This window comes from Mytilus californianus, unplaced genomic scaffold (genome assembly GCF_021869535.1).
Source record: "Mytilus californianus isolate M0D057914Y unplaced genomic scaffold, xbMytCali1.0.p SCAF_8, whole genome shotgun sequence".
NCBI lineage: Eukaryota > Metazoa > Mollusca > Bivalvia > Mytilida > Mytilidae > Mytilus > Mytilus californianus.
In genome coordinates, this window is record NW_026262734.1 from 88,980,247 (window position 1) to 89,002,314 (window position 22,068).

The 22,068-nt window shown below is 31.8% G+C and overlaps 1 protein-coding gene across 13 annotated transcripts in view; it reads right to left on the bottom strand.

Moving 5' to 3' along the window:
• Nucleotides 1–395: 395 nt before the first annotated feature.
• LOC127710504 (uncharacterized) overlaps nt 396–22,068 on the bottom strand; it is a 35,040-nt gene continuing 13,367 nt past the window's right edge. For 3 of the 13 annotated variants that reach the window (XM_052216398.1, XM_052216397.1, XM_052216401.1), the window contains exons 2-8: nt 12,877–13,854; nt 10,310–10,414; nt 9,938–10,006; nt 9,349–9,408; nt 6,974–7,042; nt 5,498–5,542; nt 396–1,354 (exon numbers count right to left, since the gene is read on the bottom strand). In XM_052216398.1, the coding sequence (XP_052072358.1) occupies nt 499–1,354; nt 5,498–5,542; nt 6,974–7,042; nt 9,349–9,408; nt 9,938–10,006; nt 10,310–10,414; nt 12,877–13,640 (1,968 nt within the window). In that variant the 5' untranslated portion in view covers nt 13,641–13,854 and the 3' untranslated portion in view covers nt 396–498. Of the gene's footprint in view, nt 1,355–5,497; nt 5,543–6,973; nt 7,043–7,668; nt 7,744–9,348; nt 9,409–9,937; nt 10,007–10,309; nt 10,415–12,876; nt 13,855–16,361; nt 16,448–22,068 lie in introns of those variants that run through there. The other 10 variants (XM_052216399.1, XM_052216402.1, XM_052216404.1 and 7 more) reach the window with 10 other exon arrangements.

Sequence of the window (22,068 nt, forward strand, 5' to 3'; positions counted from 1 at the left end):
AGACGCAAACAAAACTACCAAAACATAACTCTGAAGACTATAGATTGATGGGCACAAACCACACCAAAATATCGGGGTATAAATCTGGTGCTCCGGATTGGGAAGCACTTCCTGCTCCACATGTGGGACCCGAAGTGCTTGTGCTTATTGAATCTATAATTCTAAGAAACTTTACAAATTGTTCATACAACATTTACAATGACTATAACTATATTTCAAATTCAATCGAAATAATTTTTGCAGCCCATATTTATCCTTTTGTAACCTACTCAATATGTTTGAATACACATAACATGAATACCTCAAGATTTCTCCTAGTATTAATGTATACATTAGTTGTGTTATTTAAACAATGTGTCTGCCTCTAACCCAACCATTTGAAAAATTGAAAAAAGTATCAATAAATATTTTAATAAATGTTTTTATAATATGTCAATGAGTGAAAGACAAATGATTATTTTCTCACTCTCTTATATTGATCTGTATCCCTTAGTCTTCTTATTTCACCAATGAAATGTTAAATCGACGTTGCCTATCTCGTTTAAGCTTATACATACACGATAATGAAACTGGATTATCTTCTCTTGACATGCCTTTTCGAATTCCGAACGAGCCAAAAGACACAGGATTAGTTTTGTCACATTTCATATTATCAACTGACAATTTTATGTGTCTATCTTTAGACTTTTTATCTAAATCTTCATTGTTTATCAAAGCATGAATACGTTCACAACATCTAAATCGCTGGCCATATACCCGTTGTACGTTTGGAGGGTTTGTTCGACTGGAAGACAATACGTTCACTGACAGTTCATTATCAATGTTGTCATGATATGTGTTTGCACGTGATAAAGTTAGCTCCGATCTGTTAGGCCACTGTTTCGCACCTAATGAATCCGGAGTAGATGTTGATCGTTTCCGTGAATGTCCTGCACTATAAATATAATGTCTAGGGAGATTTATAGCACCTCTGCTTAAACTACGTTTCATTTCAAATTTAGGTGTCCAAGGATCACCTGGACCATCTAAATTTAACTGTATATTCTTTTTGTGTAAAGCAGGCTTTGTGTTTTTTTCTTCCATCTCGTTCGTTGCATTTAAACTGTGTGTTGTTGAGTTGCTGCTAGATCGAGTTTGCCGATGTGGCACTACTAAGTTCAAATAATGTTCTAGTGAGAGATTGGGGTGGACAGTTTTGAATTTTTTAAATCCTTCTGATGTTTCCTGATTTCGAACAGGAGCCAGGTTTAGCATCTTTCTCCGATCTTTAACGGACAGAGTTCTTACAACAAAGGGATGATCACTAAATGGTCTTGGCTGCAGTCTGGTGTTTTGTTTTTCTGCTGAAAATTCACTGCAAGCAAACATAGAATAAGTTGTAATCGTTATATTTACTTAATTATAATGTTTATTTCATGAATTTTTAAATGCCGGACAAAATGATTTATTTTTCCCTTTCTATTGTTTGAATTAAGATGGCATATTAAGTTCAATCCAAAAACTTCATGTTTTCTTCTAAATATCGTAACAATAGTCATTATGTTTTTGAACATTAAAATGTCATAATATATTAAAACTTAAGAGTCGAAATATAATTTTATAAGGCATCATTAACATGTGATTACAGTAAAATAGTTGATATTGAAAATTGCAAAAAATTAAAAAATACAGGCAATTTTACAACCAAAACCCTTTCATTAACTCTAACTATCGCCACATCTGATCGATACACAAAGTTATTCTATCAAAAATAAGCCCACAGAGAACAAAACATTGTGATTCTTAAGAAAATACGCTTCAGTAAGTTACACATTTTCATGACACGAGAATATATTAGAAATACTGAACGTTTTGCTGAAAACAATATTCAAGTAGTAGTACATTATTCAAACAAGAAAAAACGGATATCACATCATATGTTAAAATCTACAAACTCAAAGGAAACTAAAGAAAGCATGCATAATTAAGAAAGAAAGATAACTTGCCAGTAACAGTAAGAACTGTATATTTGTAAATGCATTTTGTTTTCCCTGCTTCTCCGTATATGCTATACTAGTTCATCGTGGATTTTTTTTCTGGAGAGACATTAACTGCGTATTTTCAAATATTACATACACGAGGTCTGGATTGGGGAATCCTTATCTAATCTTTTTTTGGGGTCATTTTTTTTCTTTATGATTTTCTGTATTATTGAGCAATTTTTCTCTATACTGTTAACCCTTATACAGACCCTCATATACATGGTTATGTTAAAACCCTTACAATCCATTGATTTCACGGCTTACCCGTTACGTTCTTTCCTATACAAACCGATGTGCACAAAATGCAATGACTAAATAAAAAATAAATTTTCTCAATCTATGTTTGCAAATGCAGCAGATGGATTTTTTGTGAGTGCGTTATAACTGCTCCAGCACGAATAGGGGGAAGACTGAAATCAACACTACATAAGGCTTTGCATGATACGTTTTACGGTCACCATCACGAACAAGTTAATCTATATAATGTGTTTGTGTCTCAACAGCCAAGCGACATGTGTTCACGGTAATTTAATAAAATTGAGAATGGAAATGGGGAATGTGTCAAAGAGACAACAACAACCCGACCATAGAGCAGACAACAGCCGAAGGCCACCAATGGGTCTTCAATGCAGCGAGAAACTCCCACACCCGGAGGCGTCCTTCAGCTGGCCCCTAAACAAATATGTATACTAGTTCAGTGATAACGGACGTCATACTTAACTCCAAATTATACACAAGAAACTAAAATAAAAAATGATACAAGACTAACAAAGGCCAGAGGCTCCTGACTTGGGACAGGCGCAAAAATGCGGCGGGGTTAAACATGTTTTTTTGAGATCTCAACCCTCCCCCTATACCTCTGTACGTAGAAAAAACAAACTTACAACAGTACGCACAGTAAAAATTAGTTTAAGAGAAGTCCGAGTCCGATGTCAGAATAGGAAACAAAAGAAAATAAACAAAATGACAATAATACATAAATAACAACAGACTACTAGCAGTTACTGACATGCCAGCTCCAGACCTCAATTAAACTGATTGAAAGATTATGTCTTCATCATATGAATATCAGGCACAATCCCTCCTAAGGGGTTTAGTATTATACCGTTATAAAATATATGAGAAGAACATAACCCGTATCATTTACCAATTGTGTCCTATGCCCTTTTTCCTATTTTGACCCCCAAAAAAATCAAACCAACACTGTATAAATGTTATGTGTCTGAAGCACTTTTCTGAATTTATCTTCATCAATGTGTTTTCGCATTTCGGGTAATGTATGCTTATCAGGACAATCATTCTTTTCTTGATGATGTTATCTAATCACGCTCCATACGATTCAATCATTTTTTAAATTCATGTGACCGAAGCACTTTTCTGAATTTACCTTCATCAATGTGTATTCGCATTTCGGGTAATGTATGACTAGCAAGACATGCTTTTCTTGCCGATGTACCTGATCACGATCATACGATTCCATCAATTTTTTTAATCTTGATTTGAATAATACAAATTGTTTGACGAGTTTTGGACATTTGTATCCGATTGTTGCCCCTTACAGTTCAGAGCCAGCATTGACCACAATAACAAGTTGATTATCTGACTCGGACTGCGGAAGTCAAATACCCTAGCTTTTTTATGAAATTGCCATTGACAGTCATTTTTCAATCAATTATTTAATGCAGAATTTTCTATATTTACCCAAATTATATTTTCATAAGAATGAAACCAAAAAGTGTTAGTCGCGATTTCTTGAAATAATCTTCGCCTGTAATATAAAGAAGTAAATTATGGCGATAGTGATTCAGCGATGTTCAAATCTCGTAAATCGATAAGAAAGATGCAAAAACTTGATGATTCAGCTTTACATCTTTCTGGTAATTGTTATCAAACTCTGCAGTCAAAGGTACAAGAAGATTTACATGGTGTTGAGGAATGGTGTAATGATTACAATATGTTCATCAATAAAAATAAAACAAAATATATGATTATTGGAACAAAGCAAAAAGCAATGCCACATTACAATGAGAGTTGTTTAACTATTAACAATCAAGCGATACAATCTTCCACATGCGAAAGTCTCTTAGGCATTTAAAATTGACCCTTCCCTCACATGGACAAACCAAATTGATGTGATCTGCTCAAAAATTTCAGCTAGGCTATATCTACTATTAAAGATTAAGAAATTTCTAAATCTAGACTGCAGAAAATTATTCTATAATGGTTATATCTTGCCACTAATTGATTATTGTTGTATAATGTGGAGTAGTTGTAGCAGTGAGGGTTTAAATAGAATATTAAAATTACAAAAGAGAGCTGCTAGATTAATACTAGAAACAGACCCTTTCGCTCCTTCCGAGCCCTTATTCAAACACTTAAACTGGATGACAGTTGAACAGAGAATGAAATATCATTCAGACAGAAATCCATACCCCTTGAGAACGCTATTCAAGGAAATCTCATACTCCCTAAACCAAAAACAGAATTGTTCAAAAAATCTTTTATGTATTCTGTACCATTCTTGTGGAATAAAGTGCCAATACCGTTAAGAAATATTGCAAATGTTAATTCTTTCAAATACAAAATAACAGATCATTTATTGAAATCAACCTAGCTGTATAAAAAATATTGAAAACTGATTAGGTCATCACCTATTTTTTCAAGTTGTATTGAACATTATTATCATACTTTTCTTTTTATACTAAAATATGCAATGCATATGTTTGCATTTTGTTTGATTTTTATGATGAGGGCATCAGGGAAGATTAGTTATATAGCTAACTGTGTAACCCTCTTAAAATAAAGTATTGTTGTTGTTGTTGTTGTTGTTGTAAAACAAGGTAACAAACAAAAACTTATGGAAACGCACGAACTCCAAAAGTATTAATTGAAAACGTTTTAAAAGTCACAGATGTAGAACCAACCAAATCAGATAATAAAAGAACTATCAAATTTCGTGTTTGGTAAGCGTGTACTTTATTGTTGTCATACATTGTATGAATATATGATATGGTTGGGACACAAAAAGAGTTCGGTTTCTCTAAGTACATAATTCTGCATCTTAAAAGGTTCGAAAAGGGTAATGTCATACACTATTTATAAAAGCATTTGACTTTTGCATGCTGACATCAAGACTTCAATACATGGTGTCATGAAATATCTTGAAGTCGTTTCCTTGTACTTTTTGTGCATTACACTAGAAAGAAAAAATAAAATAACAAGTTTACGAACCTTTTTGAATACACTAATTAGGTAGCTACTAACGGATATTCAGAATGTTTCAAAGAATATACATTTTGTTTAAATACAAAGGGATTTTAAAAAAAAAACTTTTATGATTTACCGCGTATGTTTAAAGGTTAAAAGCGAAATATTCAACTGTGTTATTACAATGAAATAAACAAATGACATATCCAATTACCATAATAAATCTACTTTTTGTCTACAACAGCTTTAAGGAAAACAAAAAAAATTACCTATTGGCGTGAGGAAATGCAGATAATGGTCTTTGTTTTGGAAAACTGAAATATTCATAAAATAGTAGAGAAATATCTCTCAACTCAATAAACTAAGTTTAAACATATATTTGACATTCATAAACTATATTAAAATGATTATGACTTGGTTATTTTTAACTACTTTATACATGTTGTGATTACAGCTTTTAGTATGTTTTCGAAATGTGTTGTTCATTTCGAAAAGAAAAGCTACAATCAAAATCTTGCCCTTGACCTGTACTTGTTTCCTGAACTTAAAACTATTTTACCGCCCGTTCAATTCAACGTTCTGTAGTGACATAAACTTGAATGAAATCGGTTCTTTCTAAACTTAATGCACAACTGTTGACCTCTACTTATTTCCTGAACTAAAATATGCTTTTTTTACCGTCGATTAGATTCATAGAGCTTTAATCGACTAAAATCGACCAAATTGATTCTTTAGGTTAGAAGAAGATACAAATCAGTTTTGAGATGTATCCCCACACTATTTTGCACTCCAAAACACAGAGACTGTAAGGTACATTGCATTATGAAATGATGACATGCATTTATAAGTTGAAATTTAAGTCAAGATCAGAATGACTAATTTAGTCTAGAAAATGTTTGAAATGAATGTCCTCCAACATTTGCTACATTCTTGGGTTATGTCCAGACATTATTTTCAAGAGCATCAATCACAAACTTTCAAAAGATATAAGTAAATACTTGGCTGCTAATTGACAATAATATGTCTCTTATTCTATTTCCAAAATTCAATCATCTTGATGTTTTAAAACTAAAAGGCGAACAAAAGTTAGTTCTTAAGAATGTTTGCTACTCATTTTCAAAATAGCAAGCTTTGCATAACACTGGTACATATTAATAGGGAAACAATAAAGGAATTAAAAAAGCGAAAAAAAATATGTGTGCTTGTTTTAGAGATATAAGCTATTGGAAATATGGCGGGAAAATTATTCTCTCTTGATTTTTCATAGTTTTAAAATTGATTAGTTTTATTTTTCAGAACATTAGAAAAATAACAAGGATTTTATAAGATATTACAAATGCCTTCTTATCTTGCATGTAAAAGATTTATGAAAAGAAAAATGAGTGTTAGCGGGGAATTTTGTTTTATGGCATTCAAATAGAAAAAACCAGAGGATTCCGAAATCTGATGAAAAATCAAAAATCTGTTTAGCAAACATTATTAAGGATAAAGTTGTCTGCATGGATTTTAATGGTCAATAGCATGAATACACCAAGATTGACGCACCAATTTGACAAATTCCCTTTCGTGACGTTGTCAGAATGAATTAGTATGCATACACAATATATATCAAAATGTAAATTTACTTTTTTATGGCCATAAATCTGTGATACCAATTTATTGGAATTAAAAGTGATAAAATTTGTTTCTAAACTAAGTGTACAACTATTGATTTCTACTTTTTCCCTGAACCCAAAATATTTTACCGTTCATTCGACTTTTCTTTCACAGATAAAGACGAATCTGTTCTTTTGAATGAAGTTACTATGACTGGGCTGAAATACACATTGACAGTGAATATGTATGTTCCTACTATATACAATATCAATCAGTAAGCAAAGCTTATATTAACAGATCAAAACATTTACGAAGTGTCACACAAATAAATTGTCAGTAAAATTATCCATGTATAAAGTCTTTGCAAAACCCATAAAATTGCAGATGAGTAAACTCATAGGAAACGATAAATTTATTAATTAACCATGTATTATACATGTTATATATCAGATCTATCGCAGTTATTAGTAACCTAACACGAGCTAGAAAATAGTATCATAAACTAGGAAATCAATAGAATTTTGAAATATAATTAATATGGCTGTACTGAATTTGAAGATGTAAACCAAACGCCTGAAAACAATCCAAATCTAGAAAGTAAAAATCGGCAAATCTACAAAGGGATTTCAATTTTTCTTTTTCGTGTTTTTAAAACTTATTTGTAGTGTTTGTTAAATAAAAACAACAGCACATACACATTATTATCACAATTGAATTACATTATTGTAATTTAGTGGAAATATGTTCTTCATGCTTTAATACATACAGACTTGGATTAAATTATCTATATATGTTATATTTATATATGTATCTGACTTGAAACATCCCACATGCAATCAATTACCCTCTATTCCTTTCTTTGTTTATATCATATACATATGACGAGGGTCTTAGACGTGGTAGATATGGTAAAACAGGTCTACAAAAACCATTGTAAGTTGATAGGTGCTGCTTTAAGGAAACATGTTTTCTTTTCGAAATTGAAAGAATATTTGAATAGTGGTCACGCATATATTCTTTCTTATCCAAGAATAATGACAACTGTTAGATTACTCATAAGGGCCAGTTTAAAGAGAAGACATACTTAAGGTTGTACCAAACACCTTGACTAAAATTAATTTGGCTCGAAATTTTATTTTTACATAATTTTGACAAAATATTTACTTTGACCCTTTGACAAAAATATAAAAATCTTGAGAACCACACACTTTATCGGAAAAATTTCATTGGATTTATAGCAGTTTGACAAACACTAATTTTGATCATTGAGAAGCTTAATGTTTCCTTAACAATAGAACGTGATTAAAACGTTCAGCTGAGTTTTACAGAGTTATCTCCCTGTAGTGTTATGTACCACCTTAACAGTTAAATAAAGTACTTTTAAGTTGTATCAACTCGGTATGGGAATACATTTTATTTCGTTTGAAATTTGGGTTTCCCGTTTGCTATATGTATGATTCATGTTTTGAGAACCCATTAATTTAAACCAGTTCTACAACAGCTGGTTACTGTTTATAAAGTTTGATGTTGGGTGCATGGAGCATGAAAAAGGTTTTAGTGGTTTGTTTGGTTAGGTTTTTATGATACTATATAAAGTTCACGATTTAAATGTATCTGTAGAGAAGGTCCTCACAGTTACGACAATGTATTTCAGTTTTGCACAGTTACTGATACGTTTATTATCTAGTCTGAGATACATCGAACAGTAGATATTTCAGATGGTTTCAAATTGTATAAATATTGTCATAAAAGTTGTGTCGTAAAAATGATAAGAAATTGAGAGCAACTTATTCTAATCCTTTGTTCTCTTCTTTATGGCCAATTGAATGTACAGTAGAAATTATTTAAATTCCGACGAGCAAGGCGAAAGAGAATTTGAAATACGTTTTTTAACAGAAAACGGCAATGTCATTTGGAAGATTAATGCACTTTGAAAAAACTGACGTTTATGTGAATATTGAAATTGATATTTTTCCTTTATTTACTAAAAAGTATTTCTTGTTTTAGGACAAGCGTGACAAAATAAAAAATAAAATAGAAAAGGAATCAAAATATGGAAACACAATTAAAACTGAACAAAAACTTTAAGGATAGAGCTTTGAAATATAATTTGAGAATATTGCTTTAATCTGTAAAACAGAAAATAAACATATTTAAAGTATTTCAATTAACTCAAAGGTACATTTCGTTCTCAACATAAAAAGAGGTATAAAAAATAAAAGTACAATTTATCTTTAGTCATAAACCAAATTATTTTAACTTCATTTTCAATGAATCAACCGGGTTATACGACTGTGTCAAATTTGATACAATCATACTATTATCATATCAAATACAATAGCCTTATTCTGATCTATATGAAATTTGCTTATTTCACTTAAATATATACTGAACATTTGACATTTAAGATGGACGCCACAATTACTACCTTAACTATAAATAATGGCTCAATTCATTATCAATTTACTAGGTATTTTAATAGAATTATTTTGTTATTATAACATGCAATATTCATGTGTATTACCGTGAGGCTGTTGCTGGGTAATAGATGAGGGAAGTCGGTCTGTCTCTCCGTAATTGAGGTCTAAAATATTTATTCACAATCTGATTAAAAACAGATCCTGTGTCTACGCTTTGCTTACAAGGATCTAAACACGCTCGGTTCTACTTTCTGTTCTCGTAATTATTACAATCACCCAATGAAATTCATGCCATCCAAATTTTTGAAGGAGTTTTTTTAACTACAAAAGACAAAACCGGAGGATCCCGAAAGATCTTTAAACTGAAAATTGAACGGAACGTGGTCAGATCCTTCATTCGATCATAGCATTGTTTTCTCTCCTCTCAATACACATTTACATCTGTGCATAATACAGCACAGCTTATTTGTGATAGATTTATTAAAATTTATTAGAAGAATTACAATGAAAAATATCTATAGACAATAACTACAAAATTTAATAGTAAAAACATAAAAAGCCAAAATTAAGTAATATTGTAAAGCATTTAGTTTTTAAGCAAAATAAAGGCAATAGCCAATCATAATATTGCTAAAAAGCAAATATATTTCCACATGTACGATTTAAAAAAGCTAAGAAAAATTAAATCTTTACCCGTCTTCATCCGAATCATGCGAAGGACAGTAAACAAGCGATGATGGTCGAGGTCTCGGCAATATTATGCTGAAATATTTTATATTAAGAGGAAAATAATATATAAACGCTCTGTTATCCGTTCTGATTTTTTTATATATTTGTTTATACTAATATATTAAAGATAATAGAAATGGTACATGAGTAAAAACGAACATGAAAACATGACTTTGGGCGTGAAACGTCACACACAAACACACACTGAGGTGATTGATATGCATATGATTAAAAATTGATGTAAAATATATACAAATTGATGTGTTGGAAAAAAGTAAATGTGAAAAGGTTCAAAGTAAATTCGAGAATAAAAAGATAAAAAAAAAAATCATATACCTTTGCTGTTTTTCTTTACAGGCTTCTTTTTCTTTCATTTTGTCTGCTTTTTCTTTAGTGCTACTTGCATAGACCGTTAAGAAATCACAATTTTCAGCTATGGAACTACAAATAAACAACGTCATACCGTACGAGATTAACAAAATTGCTAATGTCACATCATAGGAAGGTGGACAAGTGCAGACTTTAACAAAATATAATACTTAAAAGATAAAAGTCAGTTTCTGTAATATATATCACTTTGTCCATTACATAAATCCAATCACCAACATGAGAATTTTTGGACCAAGTCATTCATAAATTTTGACGACAGTAGTTTACCGAAGTTTTCCTTTGGTAAATCAATTAAGAAGAGACAAGTCATGGAAACAAACAAAAACTTGAGGGAATAGCATGAACTCCGAAAGGAGAGAGCACGGATGCGTCGGCAGTGTAATCGTCTTCATTTATGCACCACCCGCTCAGTGAACCTAGTTAAAATGTCGGATTCGGGAATAGGAATCAATTGGTAAAATACAAAAATTGACAGCATCACGCTCAAGTTGGTCATCATACACTGTATCAATGTGAGAATTTAAAAAAGAGGTTAAAACATAAAATGAATGGATGTGAAAAATATGTTTAAACGACAATTTACACAAACTAACGGAGAACATTCATATTGCATTTGACCAATCCATTCTAAAACGCTAAGTAGAATGTGAAACACGTCTATGCACACTTATTGACAAAAATGAATATGAATTTTGGAAACTTGAATTCTATAATATTACATTTTTTTTGTAAGAGTTAGAACTGGCGATGGACGTTTGTATGTGTATAAAACACGAAGGTATACTGTTCATTTGGGCATTTTTTTCAAAATGCTATATTGTAATAAAAGATTTATATTAGATGTGCGAAATATTTTGTTCTAATTTTTAATTGTTTAGTCATTGATAAAATCACAAAACTTGAATTATAATGCTTCAAACGAAATATGTCCTTTATTGATTATGCTTTTAATTACAGCACTTAATAAACAGGAAACAAAGTCTGTACTGACTATAGATTATTCTATATAATGCTTTTTGTTTCACAATCGAGTTCATTTAAAACACTGCACATGTTTTATGTTTTCTAAAACCAATAAATATAAGCTGTAAAAAATGCCGTGTGCATTATGGAGAAGCAGAAAATTCCAATTTTGAGTAACTGAATTGACCTTACTGGCGTGGGGGGTCGAACCTACGACAGGACGAGAGAATTCTTTAGCTGCATAGACAACAAGACAATGAGGGTAATATATTCAACATGTACATTGACATAGGTACAGAATATGTGTAAACGGGCATTGATTAAGGTGTTCACCCTAATAAGTCAATTACAATAAAATATGACTTTAATAAAAAAACAAAAGTTAGTAAAAGGCATGACATCCAATGGATGTTTTAATAGCAGAGAATAAATGTTATAAAGAATTTGTAATTGGCAATATAGTACTAATGTTAATATCAGTTAATAAAAAGTATTTTTGGTTAAGGTTCCAGACAACGCCACCCTTATATGATAATATACTACATGTATGTACTAAGTTTACTATCAAAAAACGAGTACTCCTACATGTAATCAAACCATCTAAAACTTCAACTTCAAGAAACAAAAAAATAAATAAATCACAAAATTATACGTCAATTAGATTGTTACGCTAATTGACAGAGACAAAAATGTATCCTTACCAACTATAATTTTCCCATTATATAACCTTTATCAATTACTTTATTATCTACAAATGAATTTGATTGTACCGTATTTTCTCCTTCTGCTGTTTTTGCGCACTTGCTATTCTTATTGGAGTCGGTTGAAATAAATATCGACACATTTTGTCAAATTTAATGAAATAATGAACGGAATCGTTCGTGTTGATTTTCCAACGATTTCGTCTGGCACACTTCTTACATGGACTACTAAAATATTAACATTTGATTGGAATATTAGTTCCCAAATTATTAGTACAAATGAACTAAAATTTAGTCCAAAATGCATACTTGTATTAAAATTGCATCAGAATAGTATGTGTTGTTATGGCGTTCATTGGTTGGTTGAATGATGTCGCATAATCTGATTGTATCAGTCTTCAAAAGTCTGTTCTTTTGTTGTGCTGGTAAACCACTGTCCACTGTTGGGGACTGAGAGTTCAGTGCTAACAAGCATGTTTAACCCCGCCACATTTGATATTTGCCTGTCCCAAGTCAGTAGTTGTCGTATTTGGGTTTCGTTTGTTGTTTTGTGCATAAGTTTGCTTTACATTGTGTTATGTCTGGGCCGTTTATAGCTTGCTATGCGGTATGGGTTTTGTTCATTGTTAAAGGCCACACGGCGACAACCATGCAGTTGCAAACATCTACGTCTTTTAGTCTGTTTTGGATAATTGTCTCATTGGCAATTAAACCATATCGATAGTTGTTTTATGAACAATCAAACCACATTTCTTTATTTTATATAAAAATATGATATTTGTTGTTTTAGAAAAATTTTCTTTGTTTTAAATAGAAAAATAAGGTGGAAATATTTATTTCAATACTCACCACATATTTCCCTTTAATTTCGCAGCATATGGATCAGGAATCAACATGGCCTCCTCTCCCTCGTTAGCGGTCTTTAAACGATTGTCTTTAATAGATTCTTCTTTTCTGTATTGTTTAATATACTCGGAAATATCGTCATAATGTTTAAATAAAAAGGTTGAGTCCTTTGGTTCGGTATTGGGTCGTGGAAATGCCGACGATGGCGTTCGGGGAATTTTAGTGTATCGCCGAATATTCGACCTTGATGGTTTTGAATTTTTAACAGTAAATGTTGTATCCCAGCCTCCAAAATCGTCGATAATATTAGGCCGGATTTCCACACCATTGTGAAGTATTTCACGCATTATGTGCCGTTTCGTCGATTTACCGAAATTGCAATCGTCACTTTCCTCGTTTCTTTCGTCGTATATTTCGTCTGGTTCAAACATATCGGGATCGTAATGCTCATACCTTAGCTGGTTCCTTCTATAATTTTCATCTTCGGACGATGAATCGGACGAGTAAGGTGATAAATCTATCGATCCCCGACGATAATTTCCATCGTCATTGTCCGAATCCTCTCCACCATCAGATAAATATGCACATTTTCCAGCTCGAATGGCTTCGTTGTTGTGCGTTTCTATCATAGACAACTGGTCATTTGTCGGTCGTAGAGTCATACTTTTCCGTAATCCATTTGGTGGTTTAGTTGTTAGATCTTGTCTGAACCCGTTAGGTCTCGAAGATTCTAAACGACCTGAGATCTCGGCAAATACTGAAGTCATCTTAATAAATAAAATAACATTGACAATCGGTAAGTTTATTACGGTGACTGTTTGTCACAGTTTTCGAGAAATTGTATTGTTTGAGCTTTACACAATGTTAACTGATTTCCATCAATTAAGCTGTTTACAATTGTGATATTATCATTTGTTCCAAATAATTACCAGCCTTCTTCAATCATTCTATATAGTTCAGAATTTTGGTCTTGAAGAAACCCTGAAATTAAATGCATACAGAAAAAATATATTTGAAACAAAGTGAACATAATAGCAAACAAAGTACCATTATGATTTTTACAAATGCCGAAATTAATTTGATTCGCGAATTTCGGAAATATATTTTTCATCAGCAATGCTCGAAACACAACAAAATGAAAGCACGAAAGCAGCAAAAGGATTTTCGTCGTAGTAGAATATTTCGATATACTCTTTTGCATTATACTTATATTAGAAAATTGAAAACCAAACTATGTAAATTGTATTGCTTTCATTGCCATTTCGTTGACAATTAAAACCTTTGTTTGGCTGAAATGTCCATTTTCAAATTATCACTTTCGAATAAACTTGCATAACAATTAATGTTGTTTGTACCCCCCTTTTTTCTTCCTATTTTTCCTCCGTTTTGAATCCGATTGGTTATTTTCGCGTCATTAAATTATAGTGTGCATTTGACATTTGCATGACACGAAGGTGCAAGTTGATGGAGAGAGATAACTTTTCAGAGCAATTACGACATACTGCAAATACCATAAGTTTGCAGTTCAAACATATTAATACATTTTTCATTATCTTTTTATTGATCCATGTTTGACATTTCTTTCCCATTGAAAGGTGATTTAAATATCTGTTCATTTGCCGATTGAATAAAGATATGAGAAAGTAATGACATAATATCAGGTGTAAATATTTAACTTTTTCCCAATTAAAAGTAATAAACTGGGATAAAACACCAATTAATATAAGAGAGAGTATTAGTGGGTTTACAAAGTTTAACGTAATGCTTACAATATCATTATTACAACAAAACTTTGTAGGATCTTAACCTTGAAGTAAGAAACAGTTTCCCAATTAATTTGAATATAACATTTGATATGAATTCTAACATGTTAATGGGTTATTCATCTTAAAGGCATATTGAGAATAAAAACTGCATATATATATATATATACATATAGAAAATCAAATCTGCTTAATGAAATATGTTTTTTCTATATGTATTTTTCAGATAAACAACAACATATACCGTACTGGAATAAAGTCATATAACGTTTACAGAAATCATAAAAAAAACCGACACAAGGACGTTCGTCATTGAGTTGTAATTCTCGACATTACAATATCTATGTTGTACAAGTCTACTTTAAACAAACATATTTGTTTGATTTTATGCCGACAAACCATATTTTTATTTATAAGGATTAACTTCAATGTATAATACGAAGACATGTTTTTACATTATGAACTTGGATGTCAAAACAAGATTGCTAAATAAATATTTTTCACAAAAGTATTGTCATAAAGCTTAATGAATATCTATCGTATACATAAAAGGAAAACAGAAATTATTGACAACATAAGTCCATTGGCAGATACAGGGGGCGTAGAGGGCGTGTGTCCCCTCCTTTGGTTACAAAATCTCATGTTTCTCACGAGTTATATGATCGTTCAGCATTTAATAGTCTAAAACGTTTATCGCGTCGCTCCGCTCGGTGGTATGTATTCAGTTTATTTTTATAATTACTCCCCACCTCTTTCATGAATTCTGGATCCGCCCCTGAAGACAGTACAAAAGAAGTACCCCAACCCCCTCCCCCGAATCCTCAGAAAAAAATTGACGTACAAACCAAAACTAACAACAAAAAACAACACGTGGTCAGATCAGCCTTAATGCAGTAGTAGATTATCAATGATCAAATCGATTAAAACGAGCAAACGCCAGGTTTACGAGCGCACAAAACCTTCAAATTTGTAATTTATTGTAATTTTTGATATAAGAGAGTTTAAAAAGGGAGAAGATACATTTGGGTCAACCAAAAAACATAAATCCAATAAAAATAGACAACAACAAAACATTTCCTTCTCTATTAGTGTCGCTCGTCGTGTCATCATTCAATTTGTAAGTAAGTGAGGTTGAGAAAAATATATTTCAACCTCTACATTATAGAAATGTATGCCTTGACTAGATTGCACAAACTTCAATTAAATTCATAAAGTGTCAATCAAATCTGTTGAATTTGACAATAATTGACGTGCTCGCAACCCAGTCGTGTTTATAAATATAATTGGCGATCTTTCTGCACAACTACGACATGTTATGTTACATCAATGACAGAAAATAAAGGCATATTATAGAATAAGTCTTCTTTTTCTATTTATCAAACCTCACTAAAATGGATAAGTCTAGACACGATGTAAATCAAGTTCCTATACTGAGAGATCAAAATACAATTTACTAAAATGCAACGCAAAACAACTGGATTCTGTGTTTAGACTGGGATTTAAACCATTTGACAGGGTTTAACTCGTTCTGTGAGTCTCTCTCTCTCTCTTTCTCTCTCTCTCTCTCTCTCTCTCTCTCTCAAAAGCTTTCATCTTTGATAAATAACGAAGCGGAATGAATTTATAGGATTTTTTATAAGTAGATAAATGATTACTCACGACACTGGTTCGAGTTTTTTAAATCTTAGTAGCTCTATAATCATATACGCACAAACCTATATGTACTCCGGCTTTACAAATACTCTGGAACACCTCTTGATCTTTGATCATAAGACTCTCGGTCACTTATAATGCAATTCGGGTGTTCATGTAGTAAGTCTAAGATCATATACACATAAACTTATTTTGATATACTCCAGCTTTTTATATACTCTGGAACACCTGTTGATCATTGATAATTGCATATGTTATATATCATTATTGATTGAATTAACAAATTCATCTGATGACTAAAATTTTAAATCCGCCCATTCGAATTAAACCGCCCAAATATCCGTTTTCAACAAGTTCAAAGTATATATTATACAGACTGATAACGACTTTCATATCCATTTGTATCGAATCAGTGAACGAAATGTAAAATTTTAAGATCACTAATACTTCAATACATAAAAATAATGTATTTTGCATAATTTTGTGTTGATTAGATATTTTCATCTCATATTTTTATAAGCTTAAAATTGATTATTCATACACAGTAGCGAAAGTGGAAGAACATTTTATATAAGCTGTCATTTATTTTCATAACGGATTTTAAGTAGTCTAGTACGGAAAAACAAAATAAACATTCCAAAAAACCTAATGAATTTTTAAAAGGAAATAATATACGTACCTTTAACAATTATACGTGTTTGTATCGAATAAATAATTTTAATTTTAATTATGATTCCTGTTTTCCTTCAGTTCACACATATTTCTATTTTATTAATTTAAAGTAAACAAAATATTTTATTCTCATTGTGATTATTTTTTATAATTGATATTTAATCGATAAACAACGCTTTTGGTTATTGTCATAAACAAAGTATATACGGTGGTTATTATCTTCATAAGGGAGAGTTTATTTTTACTATAGAGATTACAATCGAATATTACCCCCGAGGGTTGAGTGGGATTAGAAATATGGTCATTCCTGGACTGTTTCCGTCAAGCAGTTAAACCTAATATAGAGAGGTGCGTACGTTTTGGCTCTGTGGGATGTATAAGTACACAGTCACGTCTTGTCGGAGTAGGAGCGTCAAATATGAAGCCTCGTGTAGAAACAGTGCCACACACTCTCTGCACGTTGCAGAACCCTTGCACGTTTCTTTAAGGTGTCTTTTATTGTACATGTAAGCCACAGACCAATATTCTACATCCAATATATAAACCTGTCTCCAAAGCCATTATAGATTAATCGTATATTCTTTTGTTTACAAATGAATACATGTATCTGCAAGCTTTTAGATTCTAGTTAAAACAAAATCTTCTTCTTTCTTGCAATTTATAGAAGAAAACGGGATGTACTAGTATTAGAGAGATCTTTGAGTGAGTGCCAACCCTTATTAATGACAATAAGAGATCAAATCTGGGAACCAGTACGTTAACAAATTAACATATAAAAAAAAAATTATATGAATATTATATATCTCCCCAAAATCAGCTGTATTTACAAAGTGCAACCTTTATTTTGGTTCACAGTAGTTAAACTTTCGTTTTCAATGTATAAATACTATATTTAACCTTGAAGAATTAATATTTTTACAAAATTCACCAAAAACAAAATATGCTGAACTGATGTGTTATTTTTTTTACATTTCAAAATATTTGTTTCCTGTTCGCACCTAACTCTTTCAAATTTGTTTGTCAGGAGGTTCCGGATATCAACATCGTAATCTGGCTTTTATCTTTATATCGGTAGAATGGTGGCAAAAAATAGTATAAGTTGTGATCGATCGTTATATTTACCTTTTAATAATCATAATGTTTATTTCATTAATTTTTAAATGTCGGACAAAATGATTTATTTTTCCCTTTTCATTGTTTGAATTAAGATAGCATATTTAGTTCATTCCAAAAACTTCATGTTTTTTTCTAAATATCGCAACAACAGTCATTATGTGCTTGAACATTAAAATGTCATAATATATTAAAGCACAGTTGATTTATCAACTTATAGTTGTAGAAGATATGTATCCTAATGTCAAAATATAATTTTATAAGGTATCATTAACATGTGATAACAGTAAAATAGTTGATATTGAATATTGCAACAATTAATATATTAATCAAATACTACAAACTCAAACGAAACTAATGAAAGCATGCGTAATTAAGTAAATAACTTGCCAGTGACAGTAATAAAAGAACTGTATATTTGTAAATGCACTTTGTTTTCCCCGCTTTTCTCTGTATATGCTATACTAGTTCATCGTGGATTTTTTTCTGTACAGACATTAACTGCGTATTTTTAAATATTACATACACAAGGTCTGGACTGGGTATTCCTTATCTTAATCTTTATTTTGGGGTCATTTTTTCTCTATATTTTTGGGTATTTTTACGGCCAATATTCTCTATATTGTAAACAATCTTAATTTGATTCGCCATATGCGAATTTCGGAAATATATTTTTCATCAGCAATGCTCGAAACAAAACAAAATGGAAGCATGCACGAAAGCATCAAAAGAATTTTCGTCGCAGTAGAATATTTCGGTATACTCTTTTGCATTAAACTTAATATATTAGAAAATTGGAAACCAAACTATGTAAATCGTATTGCTTTCATTGCCCTTTTCGTTGGCAATTATAGCCTTTGCTTGGCTGAAATGTCTATATTTTAAATTACCATTTTCAAATAAACTTGCAAAACAATGAATGTTGGTAGTACCCCCCCCCCCCCCCCCTTTTTTTTTACCACTCCCCCTTTTTTCCTCTTCATATTTTCCCTCGTTTCAAATCCAATTTGTTGTTTTTCGCGACATTAAATTACAGTGTACATTTGACATTTGCATGACAAGAAGGTACGAGGTCATGGCGAGAGATAACTTTTCAAAGTAATTACGACTTACTGCAAATGCCATGAGTTTGCAGTTCAAACATATTAATATATTTGTCATTATCTTTTTATTGATCCATGTTTGACATTTCTCTCCCATTGCAGTATAGGTGATTTAAATATCTCTTCATTTACCGATTGAATAAAGATATGAGAAAGTAATGACATAATATCAGGTGTGAATATTTAACTTTTTCTCAATTAAAGGTAATAAACTGGGATAAAACACCAATTAATATAAAAGAGAGTATTAGTTGGTTTACAAACTGTATGCTTACAATATCATTATTACAACAAAACTTTGTAGGATCTCAACCTTGAAGTAAGAAACAGTTTCTCATGTAATTTGAATATTACATTTGATATTAATTCTAACATATAAATGGGTTATTCATCTTAAAGGCATATCAAGAATAAAAACTGTATATATATGAAATGAGAAAATCAAATCATTTGAATTAAAAATGTTTTTTTATATATGTATTTTTCAGATAAACAACAACATATACAGTACTAGAATAAAGTTATATAACGTTTACAGAAATCATGAATAAAACGACACAAGGACGTTCGTCATTGAGTTGTAATTATCGACATTACAATATCTATCTTGTAAAAGTCCATTTTAAACATACAGATTTGTTTGATTTTTTTGCCGATAAGCCATATTTTTCTTTATAAAAATTAACTTCAATGTATAAAAATGACCCCCAAGATTGACTCAAGAATAGAAATTTGGTCTCTTTGGACTACTTCCGACCGGCAATAAAACCCTCGCCAAAGTGGGCGTCCGTTTAGCTGTGCGGGATGTATCAAGTACGCAGCCACGTCCGGTCAGAATGGGGACGTTAAATCCGATGCCTCGCGTAGAGAGAGTGCCACGTTCTCTGCACGTTAAGAACCCTTGCAACAACTCATTGAGGGGTCCGAAGGTGGCCAGTTGCAAGACCAAATTTCTGTTCCTATCCAATATACCCTCATTTTCCAGTGGCAGTCGAAATTTCCCCGACCTTATCCCGAATGGCCTCAATTACAAGTCCTACCTTTTGTATTTATTGTTAATGTTTTCTCGTCCTGAACATGCATGAAATATTTGCCACTGGACGTTGAGGAGCCAAAAATCAATCAATCAATGTATAATACAAAGACATGTTTTTACACTTTGAACTTGGTTGTCAAAAAAGATTGAAAAATAAATATTTTCCACAGAAGTATTGTCAAAAAGCTTTATTAATGCCTATCGTATACATAAAAGGAAAACAGAAATTATTGACAACCGATCCAGGGGGCATAGAGGGCGTATATCACCCCCTTTGATCGCAGTTTAACAAAATCTTAGGTTTCTCACGAATTAAATGATCTTTCAGCATAAAATAGTCCAAAACGTTCATCGCGTCGATCCGGTCGGTGGTATGTATTCTTTTTTTTTTTTATAATTACGCCTCCACCTCTTTCAAGAATTCTGGATCCGCCCCTGAAGACAGTACAAGAGACGTTCCCCAACCCCTCCCTCGAATCCTCAGAAAAAGTTGACGTACAGACCAAAACTTACAATAAGAAACAACACGTGGTCCGATCAGCCTTAATTTAATAGTAGTTTATCGATAGTCAAATCGATGAAATCGATTAAAAAGACAAATCAAGGTACCAAGCAAAAACCAGGTTTACGTCCGCACAAAGCCTTCAAATTTGTAATTTATTGTAATTTTCCATTTTATTCTGCTATCCGTTTGATATAAGAGTGTTTAAAGAGGGAGGAGATACATTTGGGTCAACCAAAAACCATAAATCCAATAAAACAAAAAATTTCCTGCTCTATTAGTGTCGCTCGTCGTGTCATCATTCAATTTGTAAGTAAGTGAGGTTGAGTAAAATATATATATCCACCCCTACATTATAGAAATGTATGCCTGGACTAGATTGCATAAACGTCAATTAAAATTATTACATGTCAAACACATCTGTTGAATTTGACAATAATTGACGTGTTCGCAACCCAGTCGTGTTTATAACTATAATTGGAGATCTTTCTGCACAACTACGAGATTTGACTATCGATAAACTACTATTGAATTAAGGCTGATCGGACCACGTGTTGTTTCTTGTTGTTAGTTTTGGTCTGTACGTCAACTTTTTCTGAGGATTCGAGGGAGGGGTTGGGGAACGTCTCTTGTACTGTCTTCAGGGGCGGATCCAGAATTCTTTAAAGAGGTGGGGGCGTAATTATAAAAAAAACTGAATACATACTACCGACCGGAGCGACGCGATAAACGTTTTGGACTATTTTATGCTGAAAGATCATATAACTCGTGAGAAACATGAGATTCTGTTTAATGACGACCAAAGGGGGAGACACACGCCCTCTACGCCCCCTGTATCTGCCACTTAAATAAGTTGCAAGCATTTAGATTCTAGCTAAAACAAAATCTTCTTCTTTCTTGCAATTTATAGAAGAAAACGGGATGTACTAGTATTAGAGAGGTCTTGAAGTGAGTGCCAACCCTTATTTGGGACAAATGCGAACATCGTAATCTGGCTTTTATCCTTATATCGGTAGAATGCTGGCAAAAAATAGTATAAGTTGCAATCGATCGTTATATTTACTTTTGAATAATCATAATGTTTATTTCATTGATTTTTAAATGTCGACAAAATGATTTATTTTTCCCTTTTCATTGTTTGAATTAAGATAGCATATTTAGTTTATTCCAAAAACTTCATGTTTTCTTCTGAATATCGCAACAACAGTCATTATGTGCTTGAACATTAAAATGTCACAATATATTAAAGCACAGTTAATTAATCAACTTATAGTTGTAGAAGATATGTATCCTAATGTCAAAATATAATTTTATAAGGTATCATTAACATGTGATAACAGTAAAATAGTTGAT